The sequence below is a fragment of the Danaus plexippus genome, chromosome 6, assembly GCF_018135715.1.
Source record: "Danaus plexippus chromosome 6, MEX_DaPlex, whole genome shotgun sequence".
NCBI classification, from domain to species: Eukaryota; Metazoa; Arthropoda; class Insecta; order Lepidoptera; family Nymphalidae; genus Danaus; species Danaus plexippus.
In genome coordinates this window covers 6,726,962-6,753,091 of record NC_083540.1, presented here as the reverse complement: position 1 = coordinate 6,753,091, position 26,130 = coordinate 6,726,962, and the positions used below count along the sequence as shown (strand labels likewise).

Here is a 26,130-nt window from a genome sequence, read left to right as displayed (position 1 = left end):
TTTAAAGATAACCAAACTTATATTTAGATATTAAAGATAACCACACTTATTGCCCGCAGCGCAAACAGAGAATAGAACTTTGAGGACTCGTGAGACGAGATGGAAATTAAAACTACGGAGGATATTAAAACAAATATTTATTTAATTCATATAAGAATATCAAATTATTTACAATGAAATTATTAAAAAAAAAATAGTTTAAATGACATTCATAATTTCATTGTTATAACACTGATACAAGCAATGTCATATATACACTACAAAGAAAACTTGCATGAGTCAGACTGAGAGATATGTATGTAAATATAGTCTATACTTAAGAAATAAACGTTGTTAGAGCTCAAACGCTATATTGTTCCGATGATTATTCGTGTTGTCCCAAGACTTGTCCCAAAGACGCGGTAAACATGGAATGTCTCACATTGTTTTACAACTCGCTGTTGGACACTCGCACGTAATGAGTCCACGTGGGAATACCTGTTCCGTATTCCTTTCAGGTCGATGGGCTATATATTTTTTTTGGCTTCAACTCGACTCTGAGATTGAAATAGCTATGACTTTGATATGTTCGTTGTCAATTTGATTAGTCATCGATCTTTGGTTAACGAAGTTAGTACATTAATATATTAAAGCTTTGAAATTGCCTCATCGCTGCTAAAGCGTTTCCATCGTCGACTCATTACGTGCGGACACCAAGAAGTTCCTGACGTTCAGTTAATGTATCGCATTATCTGTGTCATTGGACACAGATAAAAAATAGCAAAGACATTAAAAATGTCACTAACGAAATTACAGTTGTATATAATTTACAAGCTAAAGGTAAGGAAAAGCGTTTACAGAATAATGAACCGAACAATATGAGAATCTCTACTTACAATGTATAAGAATTAATAAAAGACGAATAATAATAAAAAGTACGACGAAGGGATACAAGATATAACGTACCCATTAAAGAACCCAGCACCGCTACACCTACATATAGTTACAGAATTGCTATTTACTTATAAGATTGATAATTACATTTAAGTCTTACAAGAATATAGTACTTTTACTAATATGGCAAAGTTTTCAATGTAGTATTTTTAAAAAATATTTTTTTTAGTCCTAATTTCATTATTGTCCAAACGATCTTACTGAATCATACACATCCTAAAGACTAGGTGGGCTAAAACGCAATTTAGAAAAAAAAAAACATATTTTATTGTGTATCATAAAGGCACCAGTGCACTGTAGCCCGCTATAGTCGAGTACTCACACATATTGCACGCACAGACACACACATACAAGCACTGCGAGACGATGTCGCGGCAGCGCGCGCCAACTATAGCCGTTATAGAACTCCCTACAGCCTACATCCAATACACATGCATACTAAAATACATCGTACAAATCAAACATAATGTTTAAGTAAACATAATAGTTGCCAAAATAACTAACTAGGTCTCGACGCCTATACCTATTACTAGACATAATCTCGAAAATACACAAGGACGGTGTAAGTAGACAAAAACACGTAACTACGTAGATTACATAAGTAGTTTTTATTTAAGTAATATTAATACATACATCAAAAAGACCGATCGTAAAAAATAATTGTAGAAATATAATCATCGACATCTTATCAATAAACACAATAAATAAATTGTATAAAGGCACAATAAGGCACTGTTACGTCAAGGTGTCATCACAGTCACAGTTACATAGCTCAAAGAGAACGACGCGTCGCTCCCGGCCAGCCGACGCGGTCTCGTTGTTGTGTGAAATGTAGGCTTTCCGATAGTCTAGAAGTGAAGAGTATGGGAAACCTAGCTCACAAGACAATATGCAAGAGATTTCTTTCGAAGGCGAAAGAAAGTTTTGCAGCCCTCCGTCGACGCTCGGTTGCCCAAATATCGAATACTTAAACACTATAACAGTATTGACTAGCCATAGAGATGGGCATGGCTACACAATAAATCCATTTCGATCGAATTCTTAAACGGGCCTTAGCACGGGAGTGCGTCGTTTACTTAGAGACCGACAGTCCTCGTTTACACATACTTTGCTCGGTCCAAAGAAGTTTTTACCGATTTTCGATAGACGCCACCTCGTGCTAGAAACACATTTTGTCATATTGAGATACTCGACGATTTGGTATATCGAATGCCCGCTTTAACAAACGCATTTATCCAAGACGTCGCATAACCATCATTTGTCTCATTCGGGTAAATGCGGAGACATGAAATTTTGAACATTAAACTAAGGCACCTCTGGACAATGTTAGCTACAAGTTAATTCATCTACAGTGATCCTGACCGTCCGCACACTCACACGTTACTATATACTGCCGTTTATTGAAATGTACACCATAACTGTCGGTTTATAGACGACGTTATCGGAAGCTGTAAGTACTCTACATCGTATGACATATGTAACAACTAATAAAAGTTTTTAAATGTCGCCGCAAACGACACCCAAACTAGCAGACATGCAGACAACACGCGGACTCGCCGACACTGCCCGCCGACATGACGACAGTCAGCCGACGTCTACAGCCAGGTTAAAACGTTATCTGGCTTGTTAGGCGTCGAATTTATCAGAGACTGTACGTCGTCTAGAATATCATTTGTGAAGTCTCCGAGCTGGAATAGAAATTATAATATCTATGAATCATACAGCAATATACAAGAAACGGCTATCAGCAGTTCACTTTACGGGAGTAGGGCTCAGACACTTCAGGTGACTGTCCGTAGAATTTTTGTTGATATTAATTGCACAAATATTACGTAGAAATTATGCGAAATGAGTATGGAAATCATCAGGATATCCAAGTGGGGGGTCAAACGTACCAGATCAGTGTCTCCGAGTGTGATGTCAGCGTCCATGGGCGCGCCGGGTTCGCTGGCCACGTCCATACGGTCGTCCATACTGGCGAGGAAGTCCTCCGGCGTGTGAGGCACTGAGTACTGTACCATGCCCAGCCCGCTGTCAGCTGATTCCTGACGCGTGTGCTCGCTGATGCCCGACAGGAACGGGTCCAGAGACACCTCCGTGGTGGCCAACGACGACACTATAGACGACGACTGCCGCGCCATCAGCTCTTGCTGGTACATTCGAACAATTCGCATACGTTATACACAACATTTAAATTTCGATACTAAATTAACTCTAATTGATTCTTAAAATATGATCCCAGGTGACAATGGGTGAGATTTATCTATCTTTGTTTGTTCTCTAAAATAGAAATTAGTTTATTTGTTATCCTACTGTTTAGTATATAATAAAAGTGACTTGAAATTAATTGATATCATTATGTTGAATATTTGAATTAGACATTAGAATACTTAGTACGAGGCTTAATTTATTATATTAAAAAAAAAAAGTATGGCATCATTATTTCATCAGATAAGTTGTTTGATATGTATATATTATATGACATGCGTTTGTATGTATGTCAGTAGTGATGATAGTGTGATATAGACCTGGAGTCGTATCTCCTGCTGGCGCTGTTTGAGTCTCTCTCTTTCCAGCTGCAGCGACTGCAACCTCAGTTTCTGTTGGCACGCCGCGTTCGCCCAGCCGCCGCCGGCCGCGCCGCCTGACGTGGGAGTGCGCTGCAAGTGTTGTGCTGGAAACGAAAACAGTAACTCATTCACATATACAGTAACAGCTCGTCTGAGAACTAGTCTAGACTACTTACGTATTCTGGGATCGAACCAGGATGTAGTTCGGGCTGCGTGATTGATGAAGTATATCTCTCCCTCTGGTGTAGTCGCCTGTTCCCAGCCGTCCGGCAGAGGTCCGAGGGGATCTGTCGTCGTGTTAGTGCTTGTACTCTTCGCTGCTGAAATTAATTATACGTTGAATATGTGACTATTTAAATTATTATTTTTTTATATAGAAACGTTTAATTCTCTCAACAGCGACTAGTTGCAAGCGGTAATGTTTTGGCGTTTAAAAATATCCCGTCCCTAATAGTAATGAGACATTCGAAGCTGGCGTGATAGTTTTTTAGTGCTAATTATGTTAGTATATAAAATTTTCCTCCAATAATTATTGTTGGATCGTGTCGTTTAGAGTACGGGGAATAATGAATCACGGCGGGCGGATGCAACGCCAACTCACAGCTCTGACACCGCGCATCTCAAGGTATGCGATGTGTAACATACAGACGGCCATTCATAAACTACGTTACATAATTATTTTATATCATATTTATAGCTGATTACGAACAGATTATAGAATTAACAAACTAATGACAGATTTATTTACAAGGAAATTAGCTTATTGTTTTCATTGCTTTATCGCCTCGCTGTTATCAACCTGTCGAGGTAACATTTGATTGTTATAATGCAACCGAAATATTGCTTTCAAATAAAGACAACAGTTCCTGTTTGTACATTATTTTGAAAGTAATTTGAATACCTTTCAATATTTTTAAATCGAGTTGAAAGTATTTATAAATCAACCAATCATTTTTATTAACAATGATTTAAACTAAATATTAGTAAATAAAGCGATATAAATACACAGGTAATTGTAACAGCATTTTTTATACAATGTCGAGGAATAACTGTTTGGACCCATGCCTACGATCACGTGATCTTTATCTGATCTTTATCTTAGCCATTCTCTTTATCTCCTATAATATATTTACTCCCTTATCCACATACTCGTAATACAATCCAATCATATATTTTTTGTCCTTTCTCTACACCCTTGACATCACACCCATCAACACGAGCCTCGACAAATATAAACTAAGTATTTTTTTATATATATAAACACAATCGTCAACTATATACAAACTCAGAATATGATAATACTATATATACATATTTTATTATTATTTTATTCAACCGCTGACATTTCAATATACAGATTAAAAATATATATCAATTAAAATTTACTTAATTAATTGTAAACACATAACAAGTTATCTATAAGGCGTTATATGAATAATAACACAACAAAATTTTATATCAACGTACAAAAAAATCTGTTCGTTACAGATCCAATTCTAAAAATGATATAACGTTTTGTACAAACATGCTTACAACATAGACATGCAATGCATCATAAGAGAACTGTTTCGTTTTATCGCGACATAAGATTATAACCAGGAATGCGATATAAAAACATTCGTAAGTCAGGTGATCTACCTAGGACTGTTTGCTTTATAACCACAGATAAGAGAAATGCCTCGCGGACTTTTAGACTGTGGTTGTTTCTGAACGAACCGAACGTGACTAGAGCACGTACTGGATGGACTATCAGAAGACAATGCACACATAATTGTCAACACGTGACACCTAAACATCATTTTGCTGGCCTCGCGAGTCTCCTACACTGTCATGTTTCAAACGTACGCGACTATTTAAAGAAAGCCTTCTGCAATCGTTCGTCGAGAAAAAACAACGGAAAAACACGTCTTTGAATCCCTATATGTTTATATTTTCACCGTGAGTGATGTTTTGAGAACACGAGCCGTCATTGATACTCGTTTGTCAAGTCGGCGTTATAATGTACGATATTTGCATTAATTTCAATCCGAGCCCGATGTTTGTGAGAGTTATTAAGATATAAGGCATAACTAATAGACGTTAAAGAATGCGTAACATTTTTATGTTGGACAAATATAGAAACTGCGCCGTTATGCTCGCCCAAATTATGTTTCTTCGACAGCTAATAAAAGCAATAATTCATAACGTGTTTCATATATATTATCTAGTATCTAGACTGTACTTGGTATCTATCGCTATCTCGGCTTTATCTCACATAGAGGAGGGGTATAAACACAGTCTGTGGAGCAGAGTGTAATAAAGAATATGTCGCAACTGCCGGGCGCTGAAAGTTGCTAGCGGGCGCCATGGCCGGTGTGCGCTGGCGCCGACAAACCAATGTATTTTCCAAACAGCTTTCAACGCTCGTCTCGCATCGTCCGACGGAAACAACGCGTTAATTCCCGTCATAAAATCAGTTTTAGAATTCGGGTTATTTACTTGTTTTTATTTTTGTTCCATGATAATTTTAAACGTCGCTCCGTAGCCAATTAGATCAAGTGGTAACAGAATCGTCTAATGTGTTTTTATCTAAAACGCAATAAACAATCGGTTCTTGATGTACTTAATTTTTAATTCTTAATTGAACTTACATAGTATTCTTTTTATACGCAATTGACATTTTGATATTACGTTTAATAAAAGTTAAGGCAATCACTAAGGCTAAGGAGGAAAAAATATTTAGTAAAAAATACAAAAAAAATAATAATAAAGGATTGTTAATTAAAATTAACTATTAGTAGTTAGTTAAGTTATGCAATAGGTTTAAAAATTACAATGAAATCATACTTAGGATGAATAATAACATTATACAGACTATAACGAGAACAATTGACAGATTATAACTAACCAGTCGGGGTGGCTGCTATAGTCTGTGGTGGGGTGAGTATCTCGTTCTGATGTTGCACGCCTGCGGACACTGTTTGCGCCGCCAATGTCTTCCGAGGGTCCTCCCATGTGGTCGTCTTGGTTATGTGACTGTAAAGTTACATTTCGACAGTTAGCACCGTTATGTGTTTCAGTAACGAAGATCAATTTGCCTTTCGTTTATAAAGTAACCTAATAAATCAAGTACGTTATTCTACTTTAAAATATTACTGAAAAATCAGTGCTCAATTCTCTTTTTAGTATTTGATAATGCTTCAGAAGGGACGGAACAGACGGCAGTAGTCCCAGGAACTCTCGACTAATTTTCTTTTTAAAAAGCCTTTATCGAAGTAAAATTATCGCTTTGAAAGTGAAACAACGTTTTGGGTTCATGATATAAAAGTCATGTCGCTGGCTCTCTTTCGTTTATCTGAATCACATTTAAGGAAAAATTACAAAGAAAACTCTCATCATAAGACGTGCCTCCCTACATCTATAACTAAAATTAGAATGTTTACAAATATATTTGTATTTTATTGGATACATTTCAAAATTATGAATAATTAATAATGTTTCTCCTTTTTGAGTGGGAAAACCTAACAAATAGAACCTCTATTGTCATGTCAAAGTATAATCTATAATAACCTCCTGTGTTAGGACCCTATAGTTTAATTGGCAAAACATCTGCTAAGTAACATTTAAGTGACACGTTCAAATCGTGCTTGCCTTTTTAAATAATAATATATTTGAATATAATTATAAATACAAATAACCAATGAGTATGAGATTATTATAATTATTCATACATTTTGTGTTTCGACTTAGTGGTTGGTCCGTATTACTACCTATTCCTGTCACAATAGTTGAAGTTATGTTAGTCACACATGAAGTACACATAAACTAACGAGTCACATTCGATTGTAAGTACAGAACATCACTATATATGACCGTATAAGGTAAACCGGTGCATTAGTATTATGGCGATTTGATTTTTTTATTATATTTTTTTCTTCTCCCCGCAAAAGGTAAATGCGTTATGTATTTATAAATTTTATTCTTATCAATAAATTAAAAAGCCTTTGTTGATATATTTATGAGAATCAATTATACTGATAAATGTCGAGTTTTTTGAGAACAATTCGGGAAAGTATGGAAATTGTGAGAACAATTCGGGAAAGTATGGAAATATAACGTTTAAGATACGCACAGATCATATTTAGTTTAAAAAAAAACGAATATAATTCAACCGTGTATTTGATATCGACGAATTATTTCTTTTGTAATAATTTATCTATAAACTTAATTTACACATAAGAATGATCGAAAATAATATAAGATGCTAAACATGGCAAATATATATTTATAAAAAAAATACGGTTAAAAGTAGTGAAATTTACTATATATAGCTTCAGCCTGACAAACCAAGTAACGTGTTTTACATGAAGCAAAAAACTCGAAGACCGTAAGAAGCGAATTTTAAAAGTACTTTTACTTTTGAGTACGTACCGATGTCTGTTAAATGTTGGCGAACGGTTTCCCTGCGTACGGAAGGTCGCCATCTTTTAACAATTAAAAGGCCGTAGGTAACAGTCGACAGGCGAGCCGTATTCCTACTTAGCGGTCGATGTTACCGATTCGTAAAACCGGACGCCGCGCCGCTGCGACCTAGTCGTCACACTCACTCCGATGAAAGGCTATTTTACTTTCTTTACGCCGAAAGTAGGCATTTAGCAAGTTCACTATCTGCCGTAAACCACACCTGTAGTACATCTCATACTTCCATGTGTGATTTAGAATGTTTGAACAAAGGTTCATGTTTTGCACACGCGTCTATCATACGATATCACGGGTACATATTGACTGTTGAAACGGAAAATGTTTTAAGAGAAAGCATGTGGCGGAATCTTAGAAATACATAAAACAATGGTACTCGTAACAAAGTGAGATAAGAAAATTATTTCTCAATAGAAAGCGAGGGCACGACCATAATGAATCGGTTTGATCTGCCCGTTAATGAACTTGGCCTCGCAATCAGCTGTTTTGCGTTGTGAAGTTGCACCTTCAGCTTCATTTACATTTTTTAAACCGTAGTCTTATACAACAATAACAATTTGTACAATAGTACGCATTTAGTTTTAATTTCTATGTATACATAATAACTGTATTTAATGAATATTGTGTTAGTTTTCTTCACGTAGTGAACGTTTTTAAATCATTGATGATTATTTCTGAAACGTAAATGTCAATTTCGTAATATATTTTTATATTTTCTTTTAAAAATATATGATAAGTTTCGTATGTGACATACAAAATACTATAACATATCGAAACGTGTACATTACCGACTCCTATAAATGAACGAGAAATCACGCAATAACATGTCTTTTATTATCTGTTTTCTTTTTTCTATATGATACCTACGAGCCTCCTTAAAAACCATTCAAAAGTTTTCAAGTGAAAGAGACAAACATAAACCACGTACTTTCACTTTTTTATAATTACAAGCTTTAAAAAATATATATACAAACGAGGGAAATAAGCCCTAAAGATTATGACAACGTGATCAATTACAAGTTATTATAATTTCAATATAAAATAATTTAATTACAACAATACAATGTTTTATCATATAAAATGTGTATGGCAGTAATGTGCTGTAATAAAATACTGTAAATATTATATGACACGTGACTGTGGCGGGAGGGTGAGGGGTGAGGGTGGGCGGGGGCGGGGGCAGCGTCTGTAATTACAATTTACAGCGCAGGCTGACTGCAAAGTTGCATAACACTAAGATGTTATGCAAGCCTTCACCAGTGCATCATGTTTATACGCAATTATTCACACAAACGACAAAACGACGGACGGAAACTCATCATAATTTTATACGGATTACTATCAATGTACTCTCATTTAATTCACGTACTAATTTTATAATACTAGCACACGATTTCATTATGCCAAAAAGCTTTCTAACATTTTATAGAGTCTAAAGACCTGAATAATGATTTGGTTTAAACGATTTTTATTTTTAAAAATGCATTATACTAACATTTTTTAAGTCTATTCAGTTCGATGGAATAAAAATAAAGCAGGAAGCAAACAGCTTTAACGGCCACATCTCTATAAGATACTTAATTCGAAAGTTTTGAAACAAGAATGCTTTGTAAATCTATCACCCAAAAATTAATGTTATGATATTAAAGCACTCGTTTAATAACGGTTAGATATTTATAAGGCCTAATAGGTATATAGAATATATAAATGTATTTACAATCAATAATCTATACAGCAGTCGAAGCTGTATGTAACAACTAGTTAATTTATACAGTACAGTCGCATTTAACAATTACCAGATATGACAGATGTATTGAGAAATATATCTTTCTCTCCCGAAGGTCTGTTGCGCAATTGATGTTTGAGGTTTGACATGATCAATTTGGAGCTAACAAGTAAGATATGTTGAAACAGTTAAATATTATAATTATATTATGAATTAAATTATACAGCGAGGAAGGTGCGTCGTTCATTGAATCAAGCGACAACCATTTGTAATACGACATACTAAGATTAATAATCAATAAGGAGTGACATTTGAAATCTATAAAAAAGTATTACTATTATAAAATTTTTACATACTATAAAGATTTACATAAACCGAAATATTCTTGAAAATATTTATCTTATATAAGCTCCAAAAATTTATAGAAAAAAATAAAATTATACTGTAACATATATATAACCATAAAATAAACAAGTGTTTAAAAACAACGTTTTAAAAATTCGAGTGTTGCCATTTTATAGGAATGAAGTTCGTAATTACTAATAATTAACAAGTTGTTTTTGCATTTCAAAACACCTGCATCACAAACATCGTATAAAACATTAACCTGAAACGATTTGCATATGTCGATTCAGGCTTATTAATTATTTTATTTATACTTACCATATAGTATTTAAATTATTCAATATAATTTTCATACCAATTATGTCTTATGATGGTTGCTTAATAAAATAAATGATTTATTTTAATTATTCATAAACAAGGACAAATGTATATTTTTATAACGAGATAATTAACCGATAATGCGACCATTCAACGTGTACATATAGAGAGTGCACCTGATCGCTCCCTAGATGGCGCAGGCCGCGCCGGATGCGCGTCACGTACGCATATCCTCCTTCAACTCGTACGTAATTTTCCTGCTTTTACACTGGAAATACCTAATATAATGGAAGCAGCCTCGAAACAAAGCATCTCATTTACTCATTATTGCGTAACTGAATATATTACTCGCTCGCCGCAATTCGAACCCCGGAAGAATAGGGCCAAGTAAGCTTAACGGTTTAATATTAGCGCTAAAAGCTATTTTATAATATATTTTGACGATAACTAATTTCACATAACACACAAAAATAACTTACGTCGCATTTTATTCATTGCCATATTTAAGTGTTACGTAACATACAATACAAGTTTTATTGATGAATTAAAATTATAAAATATACATTATTTATGTAAAAAGACGAAATTTTTCTTTTCGTTTATTAGAATTACCCGTAATCCCCATTCAATTGGCAGCATCAATGTAACAAATAATACGTCACACGCTATAATGGAGACAGACTATAAACGAATATAATATCGTGTCATAGAAAAGGTTCGCAAGAGAAGCAGATCAAACAAGTTTAAATGAAAGATGTACTTCACAACAATCTGGTGGATAAATGAACTAATTCTGTCCGTGAGTCATTCATTCACATGAATACGCTGTACTAACCAACAAAATTTATTTACGCTAACAGCTCGACGAAGCCGATGGAGTTGTGATATTTTGCAAAACCGTATCACTTATGGCAATTATATTCCACGAACAGCATTTGTTATGTTTTGTAAAACCATTTCATCGAACAGTACAATGGTTATTTACGATGTGGCAACAAAAGTCTTATATTTAACTTTAAGAGTTTTCCTAATTATTTTTTTTCGTTAATAATGTGACACTTCCACGGCTCCTCCAAGATGGATCGTAGGTTTTTCACCGAGAACAACATGGCGGAGACGGCGTTCTAAATTTGAATCTCGGACGAGTCGGCGCTCGCGTACGTAAATAAACGCACACAGCAGTAATCAGTAACACTATACAAACGAGAGCAGTGTAACACTATATAACAAGAAAATTATTCAATTCAATTAATTTCACACATACACACAATTTCGCCGCCTTCCATATCTACGTATACATTTGTTAAGAAATGAAGATGTGTGTTTAATTCAGTATTATGGGTATATTATTGTCTACTTAGCACATACGAATATGAACACACACTAACATAGGTGGACGAAAACGGTCGCGTGACGCATCGACTTCCGGCCGATGATTTTATTACGGGATCTACTGTTTCAGCCAAACTGTATTAAAAGTAGTTTGCATTTCATTATATGAATTGAAATATAAATATAAAATTATAATTATATCACAGGATACTTCTATTATAACTCGTAACAGCTGATACATGGCATATTTATAATTATAATTTTGCAACCGAATTCGCTTACGTAAAAATATTTTTGAAATCTATAAAGCAATAGTAAATTTTTCTGTATAAAAAGCGGTTTTCCATTATTTATGAGAAACAAAAAGTGTACACTTTTCTTTGGAATATATTTTAAAAAAGCTACAATGTTTTTGGATAAACTCAGTTTGAATAATGTAAAATTAATTGTATCAAGTGTATAATAAGCTTTATAAGATATTATAATATGTTCTATACATAACAAATATCTCTTTAAAAAAACGATATCAAGAAGCCGACAATTTTTCCATTTAATTGTAATATTTTTATTACGTATATTAAAAATATTATTTGCCCGATAATTATTCCAATTAATTTTTAATATATCTTATTTTATTCTGATTAAAAAGTTTTATATCTAACTGAATAGTTCTTTAAAGACTTGTTGAACCTTCTACACATAAAATTAAACAACGTAATAGTACGCAAATTTGTCTTGAAAATATACACGAGCGAAACTGCGAAATATAACTAGTGATAAATAAAACTGAAAATGATCTTTAAAATTAATCATAAATAAATTCTTAAAACAACATAAATTTCATGTTGCACTCACGAAAACAAAAGGATTACTTTATCTATATTCTACGAACGGCCGGCGCCATCTCGACAGTCGCGACAAAGGAGAATGATGTATTTATATCATTATAGAACGTACGGCATCAAAGCAACTGGGTTTAGAATACTTAAGAAACATAAAAAAAAACCAAATTAATTCCATTTTTAAATTTGCATAATTAAAAAACGCGTTTCAAAATTCTTTTTTTTTATTGTGAAAGAAATGAGTTTTAATTAGTTTTGTAATAAACACAGCACGTGTTTCAATTAAAACAGATATATAATTAAGACAATAATATATAGAAAACAATGAGACAATAAATCCATACTTTATAATTATCTGATTTTTTGTATATTGTAAGAGCGCCGAACAAAATGCTATGAATTGAATGATAAACATTGCTCATACTATTAAATATTAGAATGAAATAAAATAAAAATACAACCAGACCTTTATATATTAATGTTTATAATATATAAACAAGTTCTATATTCATTTAATAAAGATATTTGTTTCGTATTAGCAATAAAAAATCAAGCAAAATGCTCTTTGAATTACAAAAGGTCAATTTATGTAAGGAAATAGACATCAACATTAACTATTATTTACAATGAGAAGGAAAACGCAAAGACTGAAGTCGGGGAAGACCAAAAAATATCAATTAACCGCACAATTTTTATATTAGTTTCATATATTTCTATGGGGAAAGGTCTTTTTTATGGAATCCTAACCGCTTATGAGCAGTTGCAAGTACGAGGAAGATGAATTTATATGACATAATAGACTGTACATATCCGATAATTAGGATTCAATATGGCGAAAAATTTAATAGTTTTTAAGAAAAATACGAGTATATATATATACTCGTATTTTACGGATTATATATACATATATATATATATATGTATCCGTCCGTATATAATCCGTCGCTTGCAGCTTTCGCATTTAAACGACACGGAGTCATAAACTGAATAAGTTACTTAACTGTGATAACTTACTATCTAATTTATATATTTAATTCCTATGAATTTTTTAACAGATAACTGAAATATATCTTATTTTTTTGCCTTTCTAATAAGTTTTATAAATAATATAACTGTACGAGTTATTTTTTTTTTGGAAAATTAATTTTTTTTTTTTTTAATATTTATAAGTTTCATTTGTAAACATTAAATCAAATCGTATCTTCGAATTTATTAAGAAATAATTTAGTATGAAATTGGAATTTTTATTTCGGAATTTATATGCTAAATTCAAAACTATAAAGATTAAGTCGTAAAAATGTTGTTCAGCTTTTAGTTTTGATTATATTTTCTTAATGTTATAAATTAAATAAATATTTAAAACCAGTTTGAAAACAGCACAAGAGAATGTTGTCTAAAAGATAGCATATCCGCAATTAGGTCACCGGTGAATTAGATTAACGTTTAAATTCACAATTAATAAAACGAGTTACGTGTAAAAAAAATTTCATAAAATTCAATATTTTAATCATCCCGGTGGTTAAATTTATAAATATTGATTAGTTATTATTGCCAATTATTTCACCGATATCATCATCATCTTCATCATCAGCCACGGCAGTCCACTGCTGGACATAGGCCTCTCCCATGGCGTGCTACTTATTTATTTTAAAGTTAATATTTCGAAGCATCCCTATAGGGTTTAAAATTAACAGTAAACGTGTACGAGGGTGCAGTAATCGGAATAGATTTTTAATTATTTTTTACGAGGAAGTTATAAAGGATGACATTTTCACAGTATAATTGGATCCTTACACGACCTTAGTTATGATAGTCGGAAATCGGCGACGCCCTCAACAGGAAGCCGTCGTAAATATTATTTACCGATCTAGTTTCTGCCCGCGTCTTTTTCTACTTCACCATAATTGAATTCGAACGGAATGAAAAGTATCACAATATATCCCGGTTTTATGTACCGCTTTGATATCCGTTCAGCCGTTATTATTATTCAGACAATATTTATCAACAAACTTCCAAACATTCGACTTTCACATTTATAATAGATACGCGTCAATAAATTCATCTCGTTAAATATGTACAAATTAACAATGATTTAAAATTTATCACCGCAAAAATTATAAATTAACTAAAATCGAAGACTTTATAAAATATAAATATTGAAAATATCGGTTTCGCCGTTTATTATGTTCGCATATAAAATATATTTAATTAAATATCGGTATAGTGAACACGTAAGTCACTTTATATAGTAGGCCAAGCGGTACAAGGCGGTGTCGGGCTAGCGAGTAGACGACCTTGCTAGCCGTCCGCCGCTCTCTGCCAGAGGTTAACATGTTTCTCATCTAACTTTAGAAAGTAACCAGATAAGGTTATCACAAAGAAATTACGGCACCCTTACACCTTCCACTATATAAATTAATTGACATCAAGTGTGATTTTTCATTAGAATTCTCTCTGTTAATGCTCGACGCTCGACGATTCCACTCAACATTGATATTTGAATTAATGTAAATGTCAAAGTTGACGTGACACAAGGATGACGGAGTCGTGAATCGTGACCTGTCTTTGTACGGAGTCGAGACAGAGTTTGTATTAAAGCATCCGGGTCGACTACTCAAGTATTAATCTACTGAACTTCCAAACGGTAACCAAAACGAAAACTGCGCCTGCATTACTTCTGACGACCGGTTTCGGAGGCCGTTTGGCGACTATCGCTATTTTGACAAAATTGTAGTTTAAATGACTACCAAAGATTGGCCGTTGGTATGTCACAAGGAACTAAATTTTACAATTAATCCTTCAGGTTAAAAAGATATATATATCATCACTTGTTTTGCTTTACATCAGATTGTTAAGTTATTCGTAATACCTAAAACATGGAAGTAATTTTTGTCTGCGGACATTCGTCACAATTAATAAAGGCTTAAATTAAAGTCACGATGAATCCTTGTGTAGCAGGAAGTATTTTTGGAATAATCCGTAAAATCTACGAATATCCCTCAATCTGTTGACTTTATAGCGATATATAAGGAATATGAGCGACAATACATCTAAGTAACCGCCCGTTTGTAGAACGTAGCCAGCTCGAATCCTGCGGAGATCTGTGCCCTATAATTAGACGTTAATCAGAAGAAGGCAGGACGTGGGGCATATGTCCGGCGCCAACGGAAGCGGGTCTGCCACGAATAATTCATTGTGCATTACGCGCCACCCATTCATATGGCTTCCACTGGCCAGGTTGCGGATAACGCGCCCATTCACAGAGGAGTATACGCACAGGAAATTCTAATGGTCGATACCATTTATTCGGTTACGCTGCACCGGATTTACAGTTTGTCGCCAGCGGAACCTGCTTCTACTGGACGTGTACGTTCTGACTTATATTTGTTTCAGGAGGTTTCATTATCAAATAACCCTTTCTATGTTCCAATTTATATACGCAAGCATATAGACCTGTGAGATGCAACAGGTAAGTCGATAGTCCAAGCGCAATGTTAGTTTTATTGGTGAGGCTACTGTCCTGGCCACGGCGGACTTTGGACCCGTCTGTTTGTATGTCCGTCTCGTTCCCCCATCTTAGAATTCTGTACGTCCCGCTCACTCCTCCCGCACCATCATTACCTTACCGCTAGATTCGTTTCGAAGTCTTTTTGCTGTCACCAGCAACCTGTCTCAGCAGGGATATTATGAAAGTTTTAATCATAAGTAAATCCTGGATTCTAATGTGCGCCAGTCATTTCTGTTTTTGAAGTTTACTTTACTAATAATGTACATTTAACTTTCCTGAATTTAACAGCGAAGAGATGAGCTGACCTATCTTAACATATTATAATGTGTAATTTTCCCTAAGGAAGAATCGATATTGTATATGACGTAAAATCTCAAAACAAACATTCAAATCATAAATATACGTATTAAATGGACAAACAAATTTTTAAATACATGATATTTGATTATATTATTGAAACTTTGTAAAGTTACTCATTTTTAACTAAAAATTGTAATACAGAATTACTTAGATAATATTAGAACTGACAATAAATATGATTTATTATAAAAAGTTTTAAACTAATTAGACATTACCTGGTTTGTATCTCAACAAATATATTTTGTTCTCCTTATTCCTGTTCACCTAGAGAAACAAAAGACCATTTCGCAAGGCAATGCAGCCGAGAATTTCCATCTGCATCAGCGACTGGTTTACCTTTAAGCCTTTCTAAACACGTTGCTAACTTTGATAAATGTGTAGTGTAATGTAATGGTTTATGAACACATTGTGGCAATATAAAAAAAATGACAGTTGCGAAATTGCGTGGGTGTGAGACTGTGCCGATCGAGATGCGAAATGTCATTTGAAATATTATTATAAGAATTTGCGTAATCAATTGTTCGGCTGAATATCAAGGCCGATCCTAACATATCTAGGATAGAACGCAGTTCCAAATCAGCGAATCATTATTATAATAATAAGGATAACAAGAGTTTAATTTTTAAACAGCCCGCCAACGCCTGTCTGAAAGTAAGCATTTAAGTACATCAATATTTATGTTGGCGAAGGTTATGTTCGGAGCGGTATCGATAACTATCGGAGATTACAGAATGATCGCCGCTGCTTCCAAGAAAGCGGCGATTCGTTCAAAGCCCGGGGTGGAGCCGAGAAAAAAATCAATCCCTTTGTTACTGACAACTCAGGTGTACCCAAATAAAATAAAAACCCCAACACGAACTGACGCTGCACTCGCGGGGAGGCGCTCGATGTAATTTATCGACATAAATAAAAAGTAGAAACGTATTTTAGAATCACTTCACTTCGAGGTTAATTTATTAACACTAACTGTGTTAGTGCAATATGAAATTTGTCTTTAAATTTGTTTAGGATGATTTTAAAAATATATTGAAACAACATACGATGACGGATAGGAATGCACATATTTAAAGATAATTAACTAATATTACATGAATACAAAACAAATCAAACCTAATCGTTGTTTTTTGTAGCAGATATAATTGAATCTGTTAACCCTTGATTCTATATTTAACGATCGCTACGGAATTACTGGTTTGAAAATATAAAGCCGGTGCATCGTAGTTACAAAGGCAAACTTTAACTTGGTTCGGACCTCGGGATATGAACAGAGAGTATTAAGATAAAGGGGGCGGGAGGGGGCGGAGGGGGGGTTCGGTTCCAAGAAGTTGAATCGAGCCTCGGAGGCTGCGGCAACATCACAGAAGTCAATCTTGTTAACTCCGTGTCCGATGGAAGGTGAAAAATGGACGCGCGGTAAATGAATAGACTTAGAATACGGCCGCTCAATTAAAACGTAGACGCCTGTTCTGTTTTGATTTTACTTTTAAATCTTGTTCGGTTTTTTGACATTTTTATAGTTAATATTATTAAAAATGAAATATATTGATATTTGTGGTTGGCTTTACATATAAACGCATACCTATACAGCGATATTTTCTATAGCATTATCACAGACAATGGAATTCATTGACATATTTTTATTTAGGCATCACGTCGGCTTCGTACAAAAATTAAGGAAATAAGTATGTACTTTACTTTAACGATTATGAAAAATAAAACTGAAAACTGATCAATTATTGTTAATAAAACAATATTAATTTCCATAATCCATTTCCTAGCGAGGATTTAAACATCCTTTTCCATTAATTTATGGCGTTACCAACTACCTGGATGTGTGGACTGTCGAGATGCCCACGGCCCACCGTGGCGAACGTGCCGCATACTGTGTTCAATGGGCAGTGTTCGAGGCTCGGGGTTTGCGGTGCGGGAGACAGGGGACCGTCGCGGCGCCCGAGCCCAAATTAGATGTAAACAACTCGAAAAACAGAGGCGCCCGACGACTCCCTTCACTGAGGCACTACCAAACTAATCTTTAACAGCATCCGACGTCATAATATTAAATCGATTATCTACACATAAATTATTTTAAATAAAATGTAAATCCAATATTAACAAGCAATAATCATTTAGTTAAAAACTCGAATGTTTCTGTATTATAGGATGTCGCGCGTTACGAGTTCGTAACGGATGCCGTATCGATGATTTGAATCGCGTGTAGCATGAAACCAAAAATTACTGGAGCTGGACGATTATTTAAATTCCGAAATTAAGGTCATTCACACAAAAATCATCCCGAGTCACAGACCATGGCGTGTCGCTTCGATACTGTCAAATCTATTTATTTGTTAGAAGCGTCCGTTTAATAAAATTACAATACATCGGTGATTTACACGTATTGAATGGTAATTGCGACCAGTTAAAACTCAGTGACCTTTAAAATTTGCTTAATTAACTACAAATATGCTTATATAACAATTAATTCTCGAATGAATTTTGTTTGAAAAATCTTTCATGACAGTTCTAAGATTTCTATTAACCTATCTCCAGTAAGCATATCTTCTTAATATTAAAATTAAAAGGGCTGCGTTTCAATACTCGTGTCAATAAACCCTTGTGAAGACTTATGATTTTGTATAACTAAAACTATCATTGAGTCGGTTTTGCGGTTCGTGAGTAATAGCGAGTATTTCGTTCCCAAACACTTATTGAAATGGAGCACAAATTAAGTGGCATTCAATAACTATTTCCTTCTCAGAACCGCTAAGTTGATACACTTAAAAATACATTTTTTTTATTAAGGCATTAGTCATTACCATTTCTCTTTTTAATACATAAATACTTTCCCACAATAATAAAAAATAAAAGAGACTTAAATGTGTATTTTATTAAAACTATTCGTAGAAGTAAATACAATTTATCATCTTAGTACACCGACGCTATGTAGTTTGCATGACGAAGCGGTGTAGGTAGTTAAGATTATACATAACCCAAAAAACTCTTATCTGACTCTTGTCTGATAGATAATTTTTCAATTTACCCGTGTATGACGTATATCTAATTACCTTAAAAAGTTTCTATTTCAGTGCCATTCCTATTTCTATGTAATTGTACAGCAGAAAGTAGATTTACATATAGCATAAAGTTTATACTATAAACCTTTACAATATTAGACATAAAGGGCGCTATTTATAAAAATCATTTAAATTTCGCACAAAATATTAATATATAGCTATTGTAAGCACTATTACAGCACAAAAATCTGAGTAAATAGCATCGTCAGCTTACGAGTGTATATAAGTAATTGAAGAACTTTTATAAATGTAACTTCGGGAGATGACGTCGGACCCAAAGCCCGTCAATGTACACACTTGACCCCTTTTGATCTCACAATTAGGCATGGCAATACTCCCAGCATATCAGAGTACCTAAGTACGGAGTAGTCAACTCAATTCACACGAATTGTTATTAACTTGGATATTCATATATATTGTGTAGCCTATAAAATCTGCTTGATTATAATAAAGTTCATACAAAATATTAAAGAAAAAATCAAGTAACTCCTCCCCTAGTAAAAGTCGGTTAAATACAATACAAATTTCTTTCGCCGCAAGGTTAATGACGACACTTTAAATGTTTTAACATAATTGGAATATCTTCAATAATTCGTCTTATCGTTGTGAGTGAATTTAATATCCCATTGCATTACAATAACAATACAAAAATAATACTTAGAATATTCCTTTACAAAGAAATATAATACCGAAATATGTAGGTACGTGTATCTGTGTAGGTTTGTCTGTTTGTACGTATCGATATATATTTTCAACCGGTGTGGCCTCCGAATAGGTCTCATTTTATCTTAACAAACGGCTTTGTTGATAGCTCAGTATTATTGAATACATTAATACCGATGACACAAGACGAGAACAACTGTGTCCACAGGAGCCGATAGTACTGTGATGCACCACGTACAAAGGTCTACCCTTGAAGAAACCGCCGGCGTATCAACGTTCAACACGATCCATTTGACTGCCACACACGTATTTATGCATACGTTTACTTTGTTGATATACACTTTATAGGAAATACCAGGTAATATCATTTTATAATACCTAAGCTTGATCCATATATATCGTAAGTCTTAACTGTAGTGTGTGCGGAGGAATAGGTGTATTTTTTTTTATATACCGCTAATTTGAATATAGTAGTAGCGTGTGAAATGAATTTTAGTATATTTAAAAAACGCTCGTTATGTCAGATTATTACTTAACTGGGGTAGATAAGATTCATAAGACCATTACCGTCCAAAGAAGTTTCTGATAGATTCCGATAAAGACACTGTCTAGAGCCAACATCCAGTAATCAGAGCGTAGAAAACTGACTACCTTGTTTTTCTTCCCAGTGCACACAATTTTGTTTTCTACATTCGTTACTTCAATGTGTAATATTATTTCACACGTAACAGAAACACTTATTTCGCTATAACACATCAAATTGTATCATATAAAAATATCTATAATATATTTAAGATTTGATTTCGGTTACTTATTTGAAATTACAATACAGATTTCAGATTTCACGTGTCGAATGGGAGGGTTGAGTACATTACATTTGTTGACATGATAAGTAACATAATAAACACACTGATAAGATTAACTCAAAAAAATCAGCCAAAGTTTTAAAGTTGAAAGAAATGCGTTTGAATGTGAAATTTATCTAGCTCTTATCAAATATGGGGTAACAACTAACAAGGTAACATAGTCGACTGTGTGCCTTTAAATAAATATACCTGGCACATTAAATAAACTTTCATAAGAATTTATACATACATAATCTGTTAAACGCACTAAGATTTTTAACTATTTATTTATATACTCTTTTAATCATTCAAACAAAACATTACAACGTAATCTGTGAAGATGCACTTGTAGTTTGTAATAATATGAAATAAAACCGTCGTGTGATATAAAACGAGATCAATTAAGACAGTGTAAGGTAGGACAGAAATGAAAGTAAGGCTGGTTGCAGACCATAAGTTCGGTTTAAAGAAAAATCCCATTGTGAGTGTACCGTTAGCTACCTGTCGTCCGAACAAAACCGGCGACAAGTTTCCGAGAAGGCCGCACTGTGTTGTGTTTTAAACGTTATCGCTTTGAATACACTACGATATCTTTAGTTGCTGTTCATGTGACTACTTCAGCGCACTTCTTGGAAACAATCGTGATACTTTAACTAATTAGATACCCTTAATTACGTTCCAGCTAATTCCTAACGATTCTATTCATTACTTTTAATCGTTAGTACATTATCTATTACCTGTATATTGGGTATATGGTTACTGATAACAATAAATTTAACCTTACAATAGATTATCTTCTTAGGCAGAATTCACGTGATGTTATATGTTAAAATATTCGAATAAGATGAACTGTAATCAACTATGTGATGAAGTAAGAGTCCGATTTCTCATTTTTATACGGATATTTTAAGGATCGAGAAGTTTTTTTATTGAATAAAATGACCGCAATATATTTTAAACACGTAATGAAACAGTTGTAACGTTGAAAAGATCATTTATTAGACATGATTTAATCAAGATGCTGTATTATAATCACTTTACTATTTATATAGACGGAGAATCAATAATTTTCATCAATAGACGAGGGTGAGGTTCAATGAACTAACATATTTAAACACAAATGTTTAGTATTCAGGAGAAGTTTCTCTTATTAAGAATTCAAAGGACGAAACTTAAAAGGAAATATTGTACGATGTCAAATAACTCACAGCATTTTATGATCAACAAAATTCACATGTAAGGCTATATAGCATTGCATAGTTGACAAATACGTTCTTGATAAGCGATCACAAGCATGTTATTAAAAAATAAATACAAGCTACTGAAAATTTGCGATTTGGATACATTTCTATCTAAAATAATTCTAGATAATGTAAGCACAGAGAAAGCGATTTCTTCCAATGTGGACCTAGGAAAATAATTTATACATTTAATTTAATTTTTTCATAATTTCAGTTCTTATTTTAATATAAAATTGAAGTAATAATTTTGCACGAATTCATGAATGATGATGATGAAGCTAGATGAACGTTATTCTCAATATTACGTCATCCGTGAAGTAAACAATGTGGTTGTTAATCTTTGCGATACTTGTGAAAGAAAATTTAAATTGCCCGTAGCGACGTCCGGTGTGTAATGTATTAATGTATTAGCTTTCCTGAACACATCCGTGTCATAATATAATTAAAATTTTCAAATTATAGATTAATTCGTCATTTACGCTTCTGTAGTTTTAAACTGGAGCATTATATTAAAATTGTTTGAACAGAACTGTGGTATGCCATTAGTTTTCGTATGTTACTTCATATTTGATTACACGTATTAAAAACAGCAACAGGTCAAGAGTCATCTGTACGAGTAAGGTGTTACTGTAAAGCAACCGGGCTGATAGCGCCGCGTTGGGCGACCGCCAAGGCAATTTGCATCGCTACCCATTTCGGAACATCGCCAAGTCTAGCCGAACAAAACCACAGAGAATTACCCTCCATTCCAATAATAATTAAAGCAAACATTTCGCATGCGAGACACACGCTGGCCGTTATGGAGCTTACAAAACATCTACCACTGCGGTCCAGTTGGGTCGCAATTAAGATGAGATCCGTATGCTGGTATATTTGTCTACGCGGAAGAGACGTAACGCTCGCAATGGTCCCGTGCTTTTCGCAGATGACAGTTGACTATCTAAATTAATACCTTTGATATTACAAATATCAATAATAACTGAAAGCTTCTCGACTGTTGCTTTAGGACTTCCGCCATTTTGATTTGTTGTAGCGTCTACTAACAAAACAGTTTGTACATACGGAGATTTTCAACGTGTATGTGTTTTTTTTTTGTTATAAAAATTAAAAACACCTCCAATACACCATTAACGTTAGCGTTCCTACTCGTGTAGTACCAATATGTTTATTAACTAGGTGGCAAAAGCTTTGAAGTTGGATTGGCTGCCGTCCACCAAACCATTGTACACGGTGACGTCTTCAACTATACAAACACATAATTACGTTCATAATTAATAACTAAATACTATTCGTTTTGTGAAATGAAGTTTTCATGCCCTTCGCGGCTTCACCAATTTTTGTATGTATTGGACATATGAAATAAAAAAAAATAGTCCAAAAACGAAAACCACAAGAATATAAATAATTTTTAGAAAATAATTTAACAACAGACCATAAAAGAATACCCGCCAAAGTTTTAGACCACTTCGATCATTAGTTTCCGTACATAGGCAAGTACATATATAAATAACCGTTATATTTATCCAAATAGTTATAAAAATATGTATTTTGTTTATGAAATAACAGCATGAGAAATAGTGAAGTCAATAATAGGTTTTTACGCACGTAAAATGTAATGTAACAATAATGGCAGCGGCGCCAGGCTTGCGCAATGCTACCATTACAGATTATAGAACAATTATATTAGAAAATGTTATGGTGTGGGTGGTGAATTTCGTCTTATCTTTTCATTTGTATAAATAAAGACGTTATTAGACGAATACATAGTGGTATGAGTTACGCGGAATTAGTTTTATTTTAACGGCCTTTTCAAAAAATAATACTTTAGTCAAAATTTCCAAAGATCGGTATCAAACTGTTCAGCTATTGTATTAATTTTTTATTAAAAAAAAAATCGGTTATTTGTTGCGTATGTACCATATGAAACAAGATTTTTTTAAATAATGTCCAACATTATCGACCCTATTACCAAGGTTTTTAATGTAATGACAATATTCTATAATTTATTGATCGAGTCTTAATTGTCGCAGGGTAAAATATAAGAAAATGTTGTCATGCAAGACTTTTAATGAATTCTTGAATTAATTGTTTAAAAAAAAAATTAAAAAGATATAGAGGTCCCAATAATCTAACTATTGTTTAATGAATTCATTTATATGAATTTATTAATAATAATTATCCAGCCATTAAGGGGTTTACCTTTAAACAATAGACAATTGAGCGATTCCTTTTTGCTAGTTATATCAATTTTTATCAACCAAGTGCTCTCAAGATAAGCGCGATAAGATACGCACAGAAAAATAATGATATAACGAAATTGATTCTTATTTTCGCTGGAACAGATATCGATATTATTAATTGATATTACTTCTAGTGTACTTTTCTTGTTGTCTCCGAAATGAGAAACTTATTATTATTCTTTTATGATAAATCATTGCGATTGTGTAAACAATAGTAGATTTATAATAAATTATTTGTACGTTTCCAAGGGAAATATGTTTTCTATACATTTTGTTTTTATCTGAATACATCGATTATCTTTTTTTCTTCTAACTAATCGGTACGTTCGATAATTTATCAAATAAAATATTCGACTTGTCTCGATAACTTAAATAAAATAAAGATGAAACATGCGTTCAAGGAAATTTAAAAACTTAAGTATTGAAATGTAGTCAATTTCAAAATATCCAGTATATATTGTACCCGAGATAGACCTGTTTGGTTATAATTAAAGCAGAATATGAACAGCTGTAAAATTTATCTTTAATTAAGAGAGCGCAGAGGCATGAGGTGTTATATACATGCTAAATGTCACAAGCACCACTACAGAAACCTTATTGCGTACTAGAGCACCTACATTTCCTACTTAACATAAAGAACTTAATTAGATAATCAAAATCATAGTATAATAATCGTGTCGATAACCCAGTGTTACGATAAAAATATATATATATTTTATTTATACAAGGATATGAGCTAAAAACTTGGAATGCTTCGACTAAATCCTGATTATTATTTTTAAGACGTGATCAATAAGCAGATTTTATATCGAATATTTTTTTTTTCTGCATTCGCATAATTTTGCAGACAAAGGCTTACCTCAATGCAAAATGTACGCACTGTGATTATAAACAACTACCATTCTACTTCCACAATAATCTGCTTGGTATTATTATCAACCCCACACACAATAGGCTGCACTTGACTGAATACATTAAACAATGATTTACGTGATTATTTTACAGTAAATTTTAGACCATTTCTTACTTTTTCAATTCTATATAAGGTAGGATAGATTTGTAACTTACTTGAGATAATATATCTGTCCCTCTGGAGTGCGAGCTTGTTCCCATCCAGCTGGTAAAGGTCCCAGTTCATCTGGAATATGTGAAGCAACATCGTAGGATCTCTGTTTTGCGTGTTGATGCGGTAAAGGTGGTTGCTGATTCTGTTGACCTGCAGCATATGTCTGTTGTAAACTAGCTGGAGACGAGTGTGCACGAGAATGGGACACGGGAGCTGTGCCAGTTGCAGATGAAGACCCAAACGCAGAATCAGCCGAATTTTCACGCGAATGAGACACAGATGGCGACTTGGAACCGGTCGACGGCGGGTTAAAGAACGACTTTGGAAGCTGTCGCATACGCAGAGGCACCTGTAGCGGTCGTTTTGAGTCAGGCTTAAGCACTGTGTCGAATAGTGACTGCAAAACCGAGTCAGAATCCTGGTCTACGCGGAGGACCAGGTTCGATTTCTGTTCACCGTCCGAATTGAGAGCCATGATTACGTCGGAACGAATAAATCTCGAAACCGACCTGGCCCACCGCTGTGACACAACACCAGCACACTGCGGGTCGGCGCGGCGCCACCCGACGTATTCGTAGTATAGCGCTCGGTGCGCGACTGACGCACGCCCCG

At 33.9% G+C, this 26,130-nt stretch overlaps 2 protein-coding genes across 5 annotated transcripts in view; one reads left to right on the top strand and one right to left on the bottom strand.

Moving 5' to 3' along the window:
- LOC116778974 (myrosinase 1-like) overlaps nt 1–586 on the top strand; it is a 9,099-nt gene extending 8,513 nt beyond the window's left edge. For both annotated transcript variants that reach the window (XR_009753987.1, XM_061529975.1), the window contains one exon: nt 60–586. Coding sequence is in view for 1 of the 2 variants with exons in the window: in XM_061529975.1 (XP_061385959.1) it covers nt 60–83 (24 nt within the window). In the remaining variant the exon portion in view is untranslated. The remainder of the gene's footprint in view (nt 1–59) is intronic.
- LOC116777678 (transcriptional coactivator yorkie) lies at nt 121–26,130 on the bottom strand. Of its 3 annotated transcripts, none has more exons than XM_032671363.2 (6): nt 25,521–26,130; nt 6,391–6,518; nt 3,680–3,820; nt 3,462–3,607; nt 2,829–3,083; nt 121–2,621 (listed from the first exon to the last, which is right to left on the bottom strand). In XM_032671363.2, exons 1-6 carry the CDS (start codon nt 25,991–25,993, stop codon nt 2,529–2,531), a joined length of 1,236 nt encoding a protein of 411 aa, XP_032527254.1. In that variant the 5' UTR covers nt 25,994–26,130; the 3' UTR covers nt 121–2,528. The 3 variants fall into 3 exon arrangements, with proteins under 3 accessions (XP_032527254.1, XP_032527247.1, XP_032527261.1); XM_032671356.2 differs by having other exon boundaries at nt 3,680–3,823; nt 25,521–26,129; XM_032671370.2 differs by lacking the exon at nt 3,680–3,820.

What these genes read in the sequence shown, in the direction of transcription:
- LOC116777678 (XM_032671356.2), bottom strand. Translation starts at nt 25,993, where the DNA reads ATGGCTCTCAATTCGGACGGTGAACAGAAATCGAACCTGGTCCTCCGC. An exon ending in AGCAGGAGATACGACTCCAG is followed by an intron (nt 3,084 to 3,461) that starts GTCTATATCACA and finishes CGAATGTACCAG; the next exon opens with CAAGAGCTGATGGCGCGGCA. An exon ending in CACTCGGAGACACTGATCTG is followed by an intron (nt 2,622 to 2,828) that starts GTACGTTTGACC and finishes TTTCTATTCCAG; the next exon opens with CTCGGAGACTTCACAAATGA.